At 38.0% G+C, this 18,030-nt stretch overlaps 1 protein-coding gene and 1 long non-coding RNA gene across 4 annotated transcripts; both read left to right on the top strand.

Moving 5' to 3' along the window:
• Positions 1-2,326: 2,326 nt before the first annotated feature.
• On the top strand, positions 2,327-4,852 carry LOC118438585. The gene is made up of 4 exons (XR_004836930.1): positions 2,327-2,525; positions 2,612-2,674; positions 2,900-3,012; positions 3,263-4,852. It is a non-coding gene; the product is annotated as an uncharacterized LOC118438585 (long non-coding RNA).
• A 534-nt stretch (positions 4,853-5,386) lies between these two features.
• On the top strand, positions 5,387-11,277 carry LOC110858886 (replication protein A 70 kDa DNA-binding subunit). 3 transcript variants are annotated; one of them, XM_035859176.1, is made up of 9 exons: positions 5,387-5,554; positions 5,638-7,215; positions 7,316-7,498; positions 7,564-7,687; positions 7,769-7,897; positions 7,951-8,325; positions 8,398-8,966; positions 9,032-9,205; positions 9,281-9,922. In XM_035859176.1, exons 2-6 carry the CDS (start codon positions 6,973-6,975, stop codon positions 8,271-8,273), a joined length of 1,002 nt encoding a protein of 333 aa, XP_035715069.1. In that variant the 5' UTR covers positions 5,387-5,554; positions 5,638-6,972; the 3' UTR covers positions 8,274-8,325; positions 8,398-8,966; positions 9,032-9,205; positions 9,281-9,922. The 3 variants fall into 3 exon arrangements, with proteins under 3 accessions (XP_035715069.1, XP_035715070.1, XP_021963463.1); XM_035859177.1 differs by having other exon boundaries at positions 5,387-6,870; positions 6,951-7,215; XM_022107771.2 differs by lacking the exons at positions 5,387-5,554; positions 5,638-7,215; positions 7,316-7,498; ... (1 more) ...; positions 7,769-7,897; positions 7,951-8,325 and adding exons at positions 10,229-10,388; positions 10,462-10,669; positions 10,752-10,846; positions 10,915-11,052; positions 11,129-11,277 and having other exon boundaries at positions 8,403-8,966; positions 9,281-10,151.
• The last annotated feature ends 6,753 nt before the right edge of the window (positions 11,278-18,030 follow it).

Below are 18,030 nucleotides of genomic sequence, written 5' to 3'. Positions count from 1 at the left end.
TCATTTTTAACGAAATATGGTATAACGAAATATAATTAGTTTAATATTGCACCTTACATATTTTTTACCAGTGGAAAGTGTAACAGTTAAAGTTTTGTTTTCTAAATACATTTACTAAAATTGCTGATATTCAAACGGGTACGTAAACTTATTAAGTGCTACAACATATTTACATGCATGCATACAATGCGAAAAATAAAGTTGAGTTACATAAATATGTATGTATGTACATATTTACTCCGTACGGATACTGTTTTGGAAATACCTTGAATTGAATTGGGAGTTGTTTGTTTTTGAGTGGGAAATTTTGTATTAACATAACATTACTAGACGGTAATGCAATTAATTTACAGTTCCGGTAGAATCACAGGGTGGTTAGAATGTCACGCAACAATGGAAACTTTTTCAATGGGAAAAGCCCCTAAATCTCCAATACTTACAAGATTTGGGATTGAAATTTTTATTAATTATTATGAAAACTGATGGCAAAATTCTTAAGATGTTGAATTTCAGAGACACAATTTCGGTAACTAATGGAAATTTACTAATTTTTCCCATTGAAAAATTTTCCTTTGTAGCGTGACATTTAAACCACCCTGTACATATGTACCCCGTTAAATAATGATTAAGATAGATATATACAATGAAATAGTGTTTTTTTCGCGCTCTAACGATTTTCAAGTTAGATACCTTAAAAGTTGCGTAAAATTGAGTAGATCAAAAATCCGTAACAAAATTGGGGTGGTCGTTGGATGGTTTTCGAGATCTGAGCCAAAATGTGCGAATTTTTTGCAAATTTTGGATTTTGACTCAAACTAGTCCAACTTTTGGTCAAATATCGCGGGAAATAATTTTAAAAATTAGTTTACACTAGAATTTGGCCGCTGCCTCGATTTCGGACCCCAATTTTCCAAGGTGTTGAAGTTTGCAAAATAATTGCATTTTCCGTATTATTAAGATAGATATATACAATGAGATCGTGTTTTTTCGCGCTCGGACGATTTTCAAGTTTGATAGCTTAAAATTTTCGTAATATTGAGTAGATCAAAAATCCGAAATAATATTGGGGTGGTCCATTGGTGGTTTTCGAGATCTGAGCCAATATGTGCGAATTTTTTTCAAATTTTAAGTTTTATGTCAAAATCGTTCAAACGTGGTCAAATATCAGCGGAAATAATTTTAAAAATTATTTTGCGCTAGAATTTGGCCGCTGCCTCGATTTCGGACCCCAAATTTCTTATATGTTGAAGTTTGCAAAATAATTGCATTTTCCGTATTAGTATGCCACGATCGAATTATCGAATTTTGGTTAGCATTTTAAGGTAAGCCATAGGTCTAATGATAGAAGGGTATCGTTAAATCGAACCCGTTAATTCTTCCGAATTTTTTAAAGCAACTGGGAATGTTGTTAATAGTTCGAAATTATGTAAATATGTAATTCTTCGATGTTTGTAATTATATAGCCTTTAAATTTGGAGACCCCAGTTACCACACATATTTCTGAAAAAAATTTGAACGAAATCGAAATGAGAATATGAATAAGGAGTCTCTGTTTAACATCACAAGGGATTTCTGTTATGTCCCGTTGCCAATTCGTAATTTTTAAATTAATGCAAAGTATTGTTAACCACTCGGAATTTTGTTAATGCTGCGTTGACTTGTCTAACACCACTTTCTGAAAGTGCATGTAACAAGTCCACGCGGCATTAACAAAATTCCGAGTGGTTAACAAAATTTTGCATTAATTTCAAAATTCTGAATTGGCAACAGGACATATCAGAAATCCGTTGTAACATTAACATAAACTACTTACTCATATTCTAATTTAGATTTCGTTCAAATTTTGTTGCAAAATGTGTTGCAACTGTGTTCCCAAAGTTTACAATTTTAGCCGGCTATTAACATCATTATCAGTTTGTTTAAAGATTCGGAATAAGTAACGGATTGTATCAAGCGATTCCGCTAGATCTATGGATTAACTTAAAATTCTAACCAAAATTTCATAATTCGATCGTGGCATACTAATACGGAAAATGCAATTATTTTGCAAAGTTCAACATATTGAAAAATTAGGATCCGAAATCGAGGCAGCGGCCAAATTCTACTATAAAATAATTTTTAAAATTATTTCCCGCGATATTTGACCAAAAGTTGGACTAGTTTGAGTCAAAATCGAAAATTTGCAAAAAATTCACACATTTTGGCTCAGATCTCGAAAACCACCAATCTACCTCCCCAATATTATTACAGATTCTTCATGTACACAAAATTACGAAAATTTTAAGCTATCAAACTTGAAAATCGTCCGAGGGCGAAAAAACACGATCTCATTGTATATATCTATCTTAATTAAATAGGTGCATACCACGCTATACAAATTCATTTCTGAACCTTCAAAAATCTTTGTTTTCAGGAATATCAACACCTACATGAGTTATTTATATGTATGTACATGAATAATTTAAAAACCTGAGAAGGATGTTACATCAACCTAAAAAACTAATTGAACGCGTGATATTTGGAGTGTAAGTAACTTAAAATTTCCTTCCATTTGTCATAATCTACTTACTCGATTTTCAGACATGTACAATCCACCCTTTTCTATTTCCAGGTCTTCTCAACCTAAATTAGATATTGTCCTCTGATTAAAATTTCCACTAGGACACACATTTTCGTAAGCTTCATACATATTTACACTCTAAATAAAATTGTCAAAATCTACACCACTCGAGTACACTGACAACAATTGTTTAGAACTTCTCCAACAATTAGGTTGTTTTTAATGTGTCAAACCAATGAACATTCTTGACTCAACTTTGTTTAAATTTTACACAATTTTATCTCATTTTATGAAACTTTACGACCTTTAATTAGTAATTAACAAAAACCTTGCTTTCAGATCGCCATCTGGGACATGTATACATAATTTCAGAAGCATCCCTAAAAACATAATTCTGCCGAATGTAAACCTGGATTTGAAGAAACCCGTCATCTTTCCCGGTTTATTAAATAGTTAAGCTACTTTTCTTCCCATAATAATCCTTCGCATTGCTGTAAATAGTGTAAAGAACAGGTTTATTTTGTGAAAGTGATTGTTGCACATTGAGTGCAACACAATCAAGGAGAAGTTTTCCTTATGTGCAATCTTAATCAGATACATTTGTCACATTCTAGTTTTATATCGTGATCGCCTCTGGGCAGTGAGGCAATTATTGCAAGTCATCTCATTGTTATCTCTCTCACTCTCTCTTTCAATATGTAGGTTACAAATAGGTATATCAACCATATATAAACAGCAGTCACGGCAGTACACGACAGCAATGGGGGAACGGTGGAGGACGGGTCGAGGAAGTATTCTGTGCTACTGCATGTTACCTCTCCCAATATTATTGAGAGAGGCAGAGTTCTGCCTGTTTGTACAAGTAATAAATAAAACCTCTCTAAGAAAAGTGCAACCAAGTCTCATCTCGCCTCCCAATTATTACGCACACACCACAACGACGACGACGATCGTCTCATCTTCCTCATCACCACCATCAATGCAGTCAACCCCCCATAAACGGAACTTCACAATAGGTACGTGGATATATGTAGCAACTATTTATGGTAAAATATGCGTGGAGCCATGGAGTGTAAATTATAATTTAGCAAATCATATTTAGTGCACGGCACATTCTTAAAAATAATGCTACCAAATGCTACCAAATAATCAATAATCTGTGTTGAGAAAACTAGGTATGTTAAATCCGGAGTAACGTTGGCTTAATTACACGTAAAGTTTACTCACATAGGAAAATCAGGAGTGCGTTCCATTTTCGCATTGGTAACATTATTTTTAAGAGTGTGGTAAAAATATGAAATGAGCGATATTTTGCACTAATGAATATTTCGCTTCATAACATATGTGCATTCAAGAATTGGGTGTTGGCTATGATTCAAAATTCTGTATGTTTCCACAACTTTTTTCATAATCGTTGGAACTCTTCATATTGTTTAATTTGACAACAGAATTAATAATCGAAATGCTGCTCCATAATTCCAGCCAACTATTGCATTCGTTTGTTTATAAGCTCATGAACGTATGAGCACGTTGGAAATTTCGAAACGACTTAAATCCGTGGTGTTCTAAGTCGCTAAGTCGCTGCATAGAGCTTCTTCTATAAGGCTCGCCATTTATGTCGTTATGTTCTCCTAAAGCTTTATTTTCTGGCTCCAATTCTAATTTCAGCATTAATGGTGAAAATAATTTACACACATGCTGACATTAACAATCCATTAGTCCTCACGTAGTTACAGGGCGTTAACATTAGCATAATGCTTGATTATTCACGATTGCCCAAACTAACATAACACATGGCAAATTAGTGTCCTAACAATATTTTAATTACCAATTTTTATTCTTCAGCGCGGTGTGAAGTGCATGCATTTTGGTCAGAGATCTTGAATCTATTTTGATTTAAGTTCCTCTAATTTTGGAGTCAAGTGTTAGATCCTGAGCGCAGTTATGCAGAATTAAACAGTTTTTTAAGTAATCAGTCTTTGATATTGTGTACGATGAGCACATGAAATGGAGTGTGACGATCTCTCAGAACTATGCGAAGTTTTTAAGGAACCAAGCAAACTAAAAATGAAAATAGCTACGGTTCTGTACAATTCTTTAACCTTTATGTAGTCTGTATTAGTGATTCAGTAAACAAAGGTACGTTTGTCTGAAATTAATCCCAAACTTTCAAGGTAGGGATGTCGGACACCTATACGATGAGTAATTGTTCCGAGGTCTGTCTTTGACACATTGCCGAGGAGTAGAAGGTCACTACTTGTCGGGCCCCGATTTCGATCTTCTTTGGATATGTTGCAGCACTACATGAGTGTAGAAAAAGTGAAGGAGGGTTAGACTCCATGAGCCCATTTACGCCCGCCACACCCCCTCAAAGTGGCCCAAACCCCCAGAGTTGCCGCACTAAATTCATCGCCAAAAATCGAGTTTTGGTCAGATTTTCAAAAAATTTACATTTTTGTGATCCCAGATAGTTGCTTTATCATATCCAATAGCAAACTCAACTTTTTTGAAGTTTCGAATTTTTTCAATACATACCCTTGGTAAGAAAATCTTCGAAAATATTGAAAATTTCAAAAAAATTGAGTTTGCTATTGGATATGATAGAGCAACTATCTGGGATCACAAAAATGTAAACTTTTTGAAAATCTGACCAAAACTCGATTTTTGGCGATGATTTTAGTGCGGCAACTCTGGGGGTTTGGGCGCCTTTGAGGGGGTGTGGCGGGCGTAAATGGGCTCATGGAGTCTAACCCTCCTTCACTTTTTCTACACTCATGTAGTGCTGCAACATATCCAAAGAAGATCGAAATCGGGGCCCGACAAGTAGTGACCTTCTACTCCTGAGCCTTAGTGTGACTCACAACTTATAACCGAACTATGTACATGATGATATAAGATGGGGGCATATTATGAGTACAGATATCCAATGCCTCAACGTAATTTGAAAGGATCGCAACGGAGCAGCGCATTCCCTCCACAAAATAAGGAATCGGGGTGAGGGTTAATAATCTATATTCCTAGTTGGTTTTATGGGAATTCTCAGGATCACCTCGATGCTGTTTTCCACTTTTACACAGGTCGCTATCCGGAGTTTGAATAACGTATACCAAGGGACTGAGACTTCGTAACCATGTGTACGGAGTATGTTTTTGGTTTCATCTAGTTTAGATATAATGAGTGGGCTGGAATAGACCATTCTTGGAATTAACTGATTCCTAGTTGGAAACGAAATTAGAAATTTTCACCATGTAAAATACGGCACAACAGTGGCCACAGAAGCATAGGGAAGATTCCTTTTCTTCATGAATACTTGTTGAATTACTTCTTCGTGACAGGTCTGTTGTTAATATAGCGTCAATTCGTAGCCTTTTAGGTTGCCCATGGGAAGGAGTGAGACGGTTAGACTTTCGTGGCAAAGTAGTCGTTTAATAATCTGAACTTTTTATAGAATATTCAAAATACATTAAACAGATATCCCACAGATGCTGGACAACGCTAGCTTAATAAAATGCTTCATAGTGCGGAACTCTTAAACTATTTTTACATAATTACCAAAATGTGTTTTAACAGTACTCGATAATGTTTCACTAAAATGCAAGCGAGATGTGCCCATGCAAAGCTTATATAATGCATAACTATTAAAAAAAATATAATAACTGATAATAACTAATAATAACTATTAATAATTATAAGGAATCCGAAAATGCTCACCTCAGAAAATCAGCGTCTAAAAAACAGATCATAGAAAGTTGAATTCTACAGAATTTGTTTTTTTCGTAAACATTCATGCACGTCCGTGCATGGTACGCCCGAATTGTTGAGGATGAACACCAGCTATAAATAAAATATAAGAAATGCTGATGATGGTAATAATCATTACCATATTATGTAGCACTGATAAGTAATGCCGTTAATGTTATTTACCCCACCACTTTTCTGTGTCGTCCATTGTAATGTGAGAAGGAGAAGAATTGTTGGCATTTCGTTCCGGTTCATAAGCAAATAAACCGTTACAACGCATGTAACCAAGGGGTGAAACCACAAATTTGTGTGGCATAAGAATTTGTGTGTTCTTCAACTAATAGAATATGTACAGCACAGCACAGAAACGGCATTTACAAGTCAGTCTTGAGAGGAGCTCAAAGCGGATATATCTCATGTTCCCCAAATCTTTAGCCAAAGTCAAATCACTTGTTTTTGTCTGACTCGATCCGTAAACAGCTATCAACTCTTGAGTTTACTAATTAAATTTAATTCTAAAAAAGTTATCGTAGTAGTCTAGTTCCACGTGGAAATTTTTCTAAACGAAGGTAAGTGTGAAGTAAGAGTAATAGATCTATGGTTTTAACATCATTTAATGTATGTGCTAATTGCTGCATATTTTTATAAGATCCACGTGGAGTTTTACCAAAATGGCGAACGTGACGGCTTTCTGCCTCACAAATTTGAGATTTGACCTGACAGAAGAAGAATTTAAGGAGGAAGCGCTCAGGGTTTGGGGCCGTTATTTGCAACCCGCAAACTTTCAATTGTTCAAAAGAGATGGAAATCAGCGAAAGGGGGTTGTTTCGGACTTTCAGCCTATAAGTTTCGCTCTTCTTCAAGAAATTTCCAGGGGGGAGGAGCTCAAAGGGAGGAATATTTGTATTAAACCAGTAAGCTTGCTCAATAATCACTTTTTTAAGAACTTTTTTTAGAGGTTTTGAATTATAAATTATATTCAATATTAAATTTTAATTAATTAAATTATTTAAGGATGTCGGAGAGCCGAGGGACGATCTTGGACGGTTTAAGCAATTGGCTACACCTTTGGCTAGAAGAGAGAGGGACAAATCTCACGGGGTTAACTATAATAAGTTGTTTTTAGTCTTCCATCCTGATTTGATAGCTGATATGGGAAGAATTATCGCATTTAAAAAGATTCTGATAATTTCACCGGTAAGAATCCACGGAATAAATGCTCGTGAAATATTATAAACATTTCAGATTATACTGTATTTCAGGTACTGACTAAACAAATCCTCGAACCATTGGGTGATTTTACCATATTCTATCCAACCAAAAAATTGCAAAATGGCGAATTATGTATTCGATATCAGACATCTCTTGAAGCAATCCAAGCTATGCGTACGTTCAATTTAATAAAGCCATTAAGTTATTCGCCTTAAAATGATTTATTATTAAATAAATATATTTCTTGAATTCCAGTATACATTTCCGGAAACACAAGACTTGGTAACCCTCCACCAATGATTTCCAACCCGTTCAACACAACCATTTGTACCACAAACCTGGGAACTGGAATGGGGAAGGACGGACGTATCTTGAATCTCCTTGGTAAAGAGTCCACGTGGAGTATTACGAAATCAATATTTAATTTTATTTTTTAGCTTTGTACAGAGAAAATGGAGGATATGTTCCATTCACGTCTTTCAAGCAGACACTTCTTGAACGGATCGGAAAAACTCACAATGCTAGTGTAATTGCTATTGCCTTAGCCACATTGGAGGTGGGTACCGTTGTCGTTTGTGCTCCGAGTAACGAGGCGGCGGACAATTTTGCAGAGACGATTTCAACCCTTATGATGTCCTCAAACATTCCGCTGAGTGTTCTCCGCGTGGAATCAAAGAGCAAAGAACAGGCTGCTTGGCAAAATTGCTGCAAATTTAATCCCGCAAAAAAGCCTTATGATGTGCTCCGAGATCTGGTATAGTTAACTTTGGATACATCAATTGTTGATTCTGAGTTCACTCCTGCATTGGATGGTGAGGATAATTATTTAATAATTAAATTTATGTCAAAGTTTTTAAGATTAGCCTGATATTTCCGACCTACAGCCTGGAAAACTGGAAAATCGCACATGCTAAAGAGGGAAGAAAGGGAGGCATTGGAGTGTCATATTGCCAAAATTGAGCGGATGCATGCACAGATGTTTTCCATTCAAGTTTATACGATTGCGACCCTTGGGGACGGACGTGCAAAGTCGTTCAGCAAAACAAAACCCGTCACAACTATAATTTTGGATGAAGCAGGGCAAGCGACTCAGCCATCCCTCATCACTATCGACCAACTTTCCCCAAAGCGAATCATCCTTACTGGGGACCACTTTCAATTACAACCACACGTGGAATCTCGGAGTGCTACGGACGCCGGGTTAAGCAAATCCGCATTGGAACTAGCTTCGTCTTTCTACGTGGGTACTAACAGTAAAGGTCAACTTCCACCATGGACAATGCTGAACATTCAGTACCGAATGGCTCCTTTAATCCGAAAACTTGTATCTGCGGTCACATATGATGGCAAATTACTAGATGCCGATTCTGTTCTAACACGCCGGTCTCAAATTCCATCCAGTATTGGACAACAGGCATTGGTGCTCCTCGACCACAAATTTCCAGAACAAAAGGTTAACCAACTTGCAAAACAATAAACTAATATCCACGTGGAACTAATGATACTATTTTTCTACAGATCGGACAAAGTTACAAAAATTATGGGGAAGCTAAGCTTGTCGTTAAATTTGTGGGGGAATTACTGCAAAAGGGAGTCGATGCACACTTGATTACAATTCTTACCTTGTACGAGGCATAGAATTTGGAAATCCTCCGAATGTTAAAAACTTCATTCCCTGAACTTGCGATACAGGTTTGCAAGTTTATAAATTTATTGCCATTCATCCAAAGTATCAAGTATCCTGATGGTTTGAAAATTTACCTACAGGTCCTTAATGTTGACGCTTATCAAGGACGCGAAAATGCTATAATAATTGTCAGCTTCACGCGTTCAAACAGCGAAAAGAATGTAGGATTTACTCGGTCGCCGAATCGGCTTAACGTAGCTATCTCAAGAGCATAAGAAGTCCTTGTAGTGGCTGCTGATATGAGTACTTTTGAAACCGTCTTTACGAAAAACTGGAAGATTTTCACACGTATCGTGAGGGAGGACGCATTGTGTTATTAATTTTCATCCATTTGCTTTACATGAGAATACATTTTTGTGATTTTCACTTTATTAAACACCAATAAACCATATGTTTGATTTAAATTCGATTTCCACGTGGACCATTCACTTCTCTTTATTTTAAGAAATTTCAGAATTGACATTAAAATTAATCCATCTCATAAATCTCAGTTTGTCCTACTCCGCCGCTCATTCCAAAAAGAAGCTCCCTGTTGGCTGTTTACGCAATTTTTCACCAGATTAAGATTATTGAATCTCCAACTTGTTGACTATTAAACATTATCAATTAAATTATTGGACCAGGTAAGACACAGACAGAGATAAGCCAGCATTGACTACTAAGGATAAGTTGCCTTTCATAAATTTATGTAAACGATTTGCAGGAATTTTGTCCACGTGGATTTAATAGAGCGGCGTACTAAATGTATGAGGAACAATCGGACATGGATACATCAGGAAGCCAGCCAAGTGGGGGGGAGTTCGGCACACCTAAAACCAATTCTCCAGAATCCCGACCGACACCATCTTCATCCATGAAAAGGAAACTTGATTTTAATTTTTGGTCAATTACATCGGAGAAGACGCAAAAATTTGAAAAACTGAATATTGTTGATATCAAGCAAGGAAAGGGGTACGATTTGAAATACTATTAAGTAATAAAACTAATGTTGTGCAAACTTTAAATTAAGCATAAATTGTGCTTCAAAGATTGAAGAATACCATTTTCTTCCGCGTCACCTTCAAGTCTTTGAAAATTGTGGGAAAAAATGGTTACCAGATGTTTAAGTTCAATGCCTTGGACGAATCTGGAGAAATTGCTGTACTGGGCTACGCAGATGCAACAGGAAAGTGGTTCGACATCATAAAGGTGCCCCCTAAATTGTCTATTCTTTTAAATTAAGGTCTAAGTAATTATATACGCGGATGGTTTTATTTCAAAGTTCAACAAGGCCTTTAGTCTGGAACACTTTGACGCAAAAGAAGTAAATCCCAACTATCGAAACTCAACCAGCCATGAATGTGAAATTGTACTCAACAATTCCTCCATAATTACGGAATTGAATGAAGATGAAAATCCACAGCCTGCAATTCCTTTTAATTTCTTGAACATCGAGGAGGTTTTGAAAAAAGCGGACAAATCGCCAATTGGTATAGCGCATAAGTATTTGTTGGGCCAACTATTTATAGAGGAATAAACTTTTAATTATTTCATGCGAATCATTTCATTTAGATACTCTTGGCATACTCGTTAATGTTTGGGGTTTGGAAACTGTTAAAGATACCGTTAAACGGGATTTGGCCCTTACCGACCAAACAAAACAATCGGTAGATATTCCTTGCTTCAACACAAGTTTATAGATGAATTTAATTTGATGCGATTGAGTGTTTTCCAGATTGTGGTAACTTTGTGGGGCAAACAAGCTGAAGAATTTGAGGAGAAAATTTTCACGGTCATAGCAATTAGGAATGGATATCCTTTGTCGTTCATGGGATCTTGCACTTTGAACATTTTCTCGGGAAGTCTACTTTGGGTATAATCCGCGTGGAATTTTAATTAAGAATTAATTAGGAACTTTATTCTAACCGCCTCGAATTTTTAAACTACAGGCCAAAGCAGACCTGTACGAAGCTGAAGAACTCAAACAGTGGTTTAATGAGAACAAGCCTGAATAATTTCAAAACATTTTCAGTTACAGAATTTCAATTATTTAAAATAACTTCGGTTACAGAATTTTTATTATTTGAAATATTTTAAGTTACAGAAATACGATTATTTAAATTCTTACAGAATTAAACACTTCAAACAATGTTGTATTAGTTTTTCTTCAAATTACCTAATCTACCAAATAAAAACGTTTTAAAGTTACTATCACAAATGAGAATTACAGTGTAACTTAACAGTAAATTCTATAGTTTATCTAATCAATGTTATTCATTGGTGGCTTTGGCCATACAATACAAATAGCTTTATGCTAGCTGAAGTAAGATTCATAAAACCAGGCTTCGATTTCGTCGACATTCGAAAAACAGATGTCAATGTGAGTTCCGTAATCTGTAGAAGGCTCCTGAATTGGTAGTTTTGAGGTACAATTCTTCGTTGAAAATAATTCCAGTAGTCCTCGACCTTCCCATTTCGAAAGATTTATGTTAGCATCTCCAAAAATTAGAACTTTTCCATTCAATTGGTTCAGAATTTCATCAAGCTTAGCTAAAAATCTTGATTTAGAGTATTCTGGGATTTATAGACCATGACTACATTTACTCCTGAGATGACCCACTGAAGGAACAAGCAGTGAGAGGAACCAGTTTTATCCACGTGGAGTAACGGAATATTTGTTGATTGGTTCACGCTTATTTTTTCCATTATTAGAGCTCCTTCGGAATTTCTATTTGGCCCACTGCAGTTTTTCCTGTAGATGTAGTGAAATCCAGGGACATCAAGTAAATCTTGCGGAAGTAGCCATGGTTCCACGAAAGCGAGTACATTGCTGAAATTCATAGTTTCATAAATTTAAAATCATAGGACTGCGCGGACTTAGCCTTTGTAATTTTTGGGCGACTTTAAAAATACCTAGCCATTGCACAATGATCTGCCCTGATGTCATCTCCATGAGCATTAAATGATTGAGTGTTTTGGAAGTAAATTTTCTCGAATTCATCTCTGTAATCTTGAAGGAATTTCATGGAAAATGTGAATTCCGTTGATCTTAATCTTGCCATTTCAATAGAAACTGGGTCATTCGGTCCGGGAGTTAAGGGAGGCGTAAATTCTCCATAAATGAATAGTCCTTCGCGAGAGGTGGGGCGACTACAAGCAACGTATAGCTCCTCACGGGACCACCAGTTTTTTCTAGACCTTTTCCTTGGAGGCTCATCATCGTCACAATAACATTTTACAGCTACCACCGAGCAAATGTGTGTCGAGCCTTGGCTTTTTGCAATGGTGGTTCCATTGGCAGGGACGAGAGGGATTTGGGTTCGAATTATTTGAAGTCCTTGATGTCGCCCAGTCTTGCTGAGGTTGCGAGTGATGCGATCTACTGCTACCAACTCCTCGTCGATATTTTTCCGGACTTGATATGGTCTTGTGGAGGCACGCTTATGCATTCCAACCATAGAATTATGGAAGTCCAGCCATGCCCTGGTCGGTTTTCCTTGTGCTTTAGTTGAATACTCGATAAGTTTCAAAGTACCACATTGAATAATCCGTCTTGTACATCTACATTGGTGCCAACGAAATACTCTGCGCCGACTTTTAAGTACGTCTGATAAGGGAGGCCGTCAGATTGTTGAGCGGTCAGTGTGGTGGCGTATTCCAAGAGTCTTTTCTTGTCTGCTTCAGAGGCTGATCCTAGAAGGTTCAACTTGATTAGATTCAATTTTATCCACGTGGAAATTTTGCATTATTTTTTATAACACTCACCCTGAATTTTATCGTGGGCAGTTGACATTGCGCCATCTGATGACAATTTAGCATGGACTTCAGAATTGTATTCTTGACATTCAGCGTTGGTCTTATAAAGACGGATTCCAGTATCTGGTGGCTGATTTTGTGGGGTGACTTCACGAGATTTAATAAGTGCGATATCATCTTCATCCATTATCCCTTCAGCCATATTATTAAGGGCTTTACAGAACTCCCATTCGTCACGCTGGCGCATGATTTCCGTCAATTCATAGAGTTGAAAAAGCTCCCAGAGGTGGTTCCCAACAACAGCTCCACGGGGGATGTGAGTTGGTGGTTTGAAGACATACGATCCGCCAATGGGTGGTAGCTGACGGAGATGACCAACGACCACAAATGACTTTCCACCAAATGGTTCTGCTGTTTCGTATATTTGACGCAGCCTTTGGTCAATATCATATAGCTGCTTAACGCTGACCATGGAAATCTCATCAATGATGAACAATTTTACACCTTCAAGTCTGATGCGAAGCGTGTTTAGAATTCCAGACTGAAGGTCACCCAATCCTCCAGCAGATTGTGTAGGGGGAAGTCGAAAAGTGCAGTGGAGAGTCATTCCGAACACATTAAAGGCAGCCTTTCCAGTTGGTGCTGCTACCAGGACGCAGAGTTGATCTGGATTTACATTGGGAAATCTAATAGTTGAATATTTAAAATATTTAGTCCACGTGGAAGTAAAAGTGATGGAAGGTTTAATTTAAGGAAAAACTACTTGGAACAGTATCTCATAAAACTCTGCACAATAGCCGTGACCACGTGACTTTTCCCCACACCTGCCCCACCGCTAAGAAAGTCCTGAAATGGAACTTTGCCAGTCTTTAAGTTGTGTAGTACATTAAGCAACGTTGGCGTTCATTTAAAGATCTCATGATTTTGAGGTATTCATTCTCATCCACAAGGCGAGGGGGCAAGAAGCGCTCCACTTTTGACGTTGTTGGAGTAAAGTCATCCACGTTGAAGTCATTGAAGTAGTCCTCCGCTTCAACTCCTTTATCGTTCTCCACCATTGGCTGATCATCCTCTTGTTCTAGTTGTCTAACTTCTGCGTCCTCCAGAAGTCCTTGCAGCAATTCGTCATCGACATCATGGTTAAAATAGAAAGGTTGGGAGTTTAGTTTCAACTGATCTTGGTGGGTCAAGGCTGTTGAAAGTTTATCAATGTCGATCAAGTCCTTTTTCTCATCACGCCACGGGACGAACAACATTAACTGCTCTCGGAAGTAGTTAGTTGGATCTGCTTGCTTTCCGTAGTGCCGGAATCTTATAATTTTTCTAATTGTCCTTTTATGAACAGTGCCACTGCCATCTAGTAATTCATGCTTCTCTGCTGCTTTGCGTCCCTTGTTTGGCGTTGAAACTGCAACAAACAAACAAAAAACATTCAATGTTATTCACATTTTCCTGTCGTTTTTTTGTATTCTAAATCAGGACGCTCACCTTGGCTGCTAATAAAAGATGTACTAGGTAAAGATGTATTTGCTTGACTTCCGAGAAATGTGTCGCCTAAAAGTGAAATTAAACATCAATTTGGCACAAAAATTAAGTTATTCAACGAGGATACTGTAAACTTACTATCATACCGAATCGTGTCGTCGATGATTGGGTTGGGATTATCTTCAACGTCATCATCGATCTCACCTGAAGTATATTATGATTATATGACACAAATATTTACTTAAATAAAAAAAAATATGTTTACTCCACGTGGATTACTTTCAAGATTAAAATCTCCCGCTGCCTGACTTTCCTTCTCTTTTTTCTTCTGAGAGGCAGTAAAGTTGTACATGGAAGCGAACTCTGCAAGGCAGATATCCTCAAGTTCCTTTGGTCTCTGGGAATAGTGGTCATTTAGACCCTTCATACAAATGTCCTCGCTATCATCGCCCAATTCGTTGAGTTCTTCTTTCGGCTTTAAAAAAGTAATCCTCTCTTCAGGCTCCGCGGTATTAATGAAAACATCACTTCTGCTGCAATTCGTGTTGCTTATTCCTAGCAGAAATGCGGCGGCTTCTTGAGCAGAAATTTCAGAGCCGTTGATTAAGATGCTGGCGAATTTCTTCAGTTTATCTTTGATGGCAATATTTCCCCGTCGAACATCCTGGTCCAGCGCTTGCAATAATTTTTAGACGCCGCCATCAGACTTCAAAATGTATCCCACACAATATTTTGCACAAGAGTAAATATCTAAAATGAATTGAATGTCGAGATTTGCCTCCCATGCCTCCAACAATTTTCGGTTATAAGGGTTGATAAATGAAGAATTGGTTGAGCGTTTCAAAAATACGGTGGGACGTTTTATAGAACTTCTGATCGCCATTTTGTAGCTAGAATAATCCGTATTTAACTCCACGAGTTTAACTGGAACTGGACTATTTAACTCCACGAATTTATTGAAGTCGATATCTTCCTTGTAGACTCGTCCCAGTTGGTTCAACTTTTCCTGAATCTTTGCGTAAAGCTCTTCTGCATTTTTTATTTCTTGGGGATTCCAATCAGAAGGGAAAGGATGGAGAATCATTGTTGTTGGTAGTGGTGGTTTTGGAAATCCGAATCTGCACTTCTGTCCTCTTTTCAACTTCTTCTCACATGCATGGGAATGCTTGTGAAGTTGATAACCAATTAACTTTTCCATCTTTCCGTCTTAACATCGTTCACAGGTTATAAATTCATCAATGAAACGAATGCATTCTTGCTCGGACTCTGGATCATTTTCCGAGTAGACGGGGGCATCGGTCACAAAGTAAAGACCATGGGAATGTGGTGATCCTCTCATTTGAAACTCCAAGCGGCTGAAATAGTCAATCATAGAATACGGCGCAAAGATTCCTCCACGTGGTGTAAGAAGTGTGTTGAGGAGAGCACGATATTTATGGCCAAAATGAATCATACAGGTGACAGGATCAGATCGGACCAGCTCTGCAACTTTACTGAATGGTAAATCAGCTGCTTCGTCTTCTGTGATTTCTTTACCATCAATTAGCTTAGTTAACATAACCTACAGATAAATTGTTATTATTACTCCACGTGGCCTTCCTAAAATATGTATATAGAGATATAGAGATGATAATAAAATTAATCTTACAATCAATTCTGTCCACTTGGTTTCTGCTGCAGAAAAAGTTATGAAAAATGTGGCCCTTCCTAGCTGACGAATCATCCCCAAGACCTTTTTGGTCTTTTCCTTCCAATAAGCTGGAGATGACCTGAGATCTTTAAATGCAGCGTACCCGTCATCTTTCTTGCAAAGATTTTCAACGAATCCGGGTGTCTTCAAGGCCCCTGCTGTAACATGTTTTGTTCCAATTTTCTTTCTCATACAGATCTGGACTGCATTGACTACCTTCTCATTAAAGGACCTCTTCAATGAATACAATAGTTTGGTTGGACGGCAAGCCCTTCGATCATAACGGCGGATTTCAGACTTGGCTATGTCCGTGTAGGTCACGCGCACCCCCTTTTTGAAGGACCGAGGAACACCAGCGTAAATGGTTGGAAAAGACAATAGCTCTGCATTTAAGTCTCGATGTACGGGAACTGGAATATTTCCTTCAGCTGGAGCGATGCGAATCCCACAAATATCGAGGGCACTCTTTTGAAAAATTAGAGTTTCGTCAGCACCAACGTTGGATTCATCGGTCACGCCTTCTTGAGCTTCTCTCTCCACGCGGATGTTAGTAGTGGTGGCTTCTGAAAATTAGTTAATACAGATATTATAATTTTTATACTTTTTTAAGCGAAATTCATAAATCTAGAAAGTAACATTTGCATTGCATATTTTTAACTAACCAGGACTTTCTTCATCCGCGTAGATCTGTAGAGGCTCAATGGGGTCTTCAATGTCACCGCACACAAAGTCCATTGTATCATCTGCAAGTATAATTTAAAATTGTTTTGGTCAATTGAAGATTAGATTAAATCAATAAGTTATTTTAAATTAATGATCGCTAATCGAATGTTTCCAATCTCAGTATTTAAAACTTACCATTCATTGCTTGATACCAGTCATCGCACAAAACTACATTTTCGGCTTTATAGAGCTCGGTCTCGACCAAATACTTGGCTGCCTCAAATACCTTGTGGGGACGAATGGTCTCGTACATATAGGGAGATATGTATCTCATCCTCCGCATTAATTGAACTTGAATGGTTGAAGTCTCATCAAATTTCCTTGGGAGAACTTGAGCACAGATGTCCAACTCGTTTTCCACATTCACCACATTTCCATACAAGGCGGATTGGCGCTCCACACCTTTCAATCTGATCTGCATGAATGGTAGCCTGAGTGCCACAAGTCGTTCTTCCAGAGGAGACAAATCCTAAAAATACAACATCCACGTGGAGAAAACAATATTTAATACATACTGCTAATTTGTACATTTAACCACCTTTAAAACGCTCGGAACGACTGGAAAATCAAAACCTAACCTGGATAGACACAGTCTTGGAACCTTGGGCTTGCTACTGTAAATTGATTTTTTGCATGTGGCACAGAAGCGGTGTTCAGCTTGGTCCACGTGGAGAACAGTGTCAATCAGGTCATCTGTACACCCACGAGAACACAATATATCTCTTCCAGTGATGAATGTGGAAGTTATATAACACAGGCCACCACACCAGGAACAAATATAGGTGGGAGCGTCCTTAACTTTTTCGTAATAGGCGCCTAGTAGATCTTGAAATGGGAGTTTAGAGAGGTCACGAGTATTCCTCCGGGCGGCAGTGTTCGACACTTGTTCCGTCGCCCGTGTTTCTGGATTTGATCGTCTTGTCCTGTGAGCCACAGTGTTTGATATTTGCTCCATCGCACGTGTTTCTGGATTTGATCGTCTTGTTGTCCGTGCCACAGTATCTGTAGCTTGTTCCGTCGCCCGTGTTTCTGGATTTGATCGTTTTGTCCCCCGTGCCACAGTGTCTGCAGCTTGTTCCGTCACCCGTGTTTCCGGATTTGATCGTTTTGTCCCACGTGCCACAGTGTCTGCCGCTTGTTCGGTCGCCCGTGTTTCCGGATTTGATCGCCTTGTCCTCCGTGCCACAGTGTCTGTAG

The sequence above is a fragment of the Folsomia candida genome, unplaced genomic scaffold (genome assembly GCF_002217175.1).
Source record: "Folsomia candida strain VU population unplaced genomic scaffold, ASM221717v1 Fcan01_Sc023, whole genome shotgun sequence".
NCBI lineage: Eukaryota > Metazoa > Arthropoda > Collembola > Entomobryomorpha > Isotomidae > Folsomia > Folsomia candida.
Note: the sequence above shows the minus strand (reverse complement) of the source record. Positions and strands in the feature narration are given on the sequence as shown.

Bases quoted from the DNA above. Each gene is read 5' to 3' on its own strand.
- LOC110858886 (XM_035859176.1), top strand. From the start codon at position 6,973: ATGGCGAACGTGACGGCTTTCTGCCTCACAAATTTGAGATTTGACCTG. The intron at 7,499-7,563 runs GTAAGAATCCAC...ACTGTATTTCAG, and splicing joins AGATTCTGATAATTTCACCG to GTACTGACTAAACAAATCCT. The intron at 7,898-7,950 runs GTAAAGAGTCCA...TTTATTTTTTAG, and splicing joins ACGTATCTTGAATCTCCTTG to CTTTGTACAGAGAAAATGGA.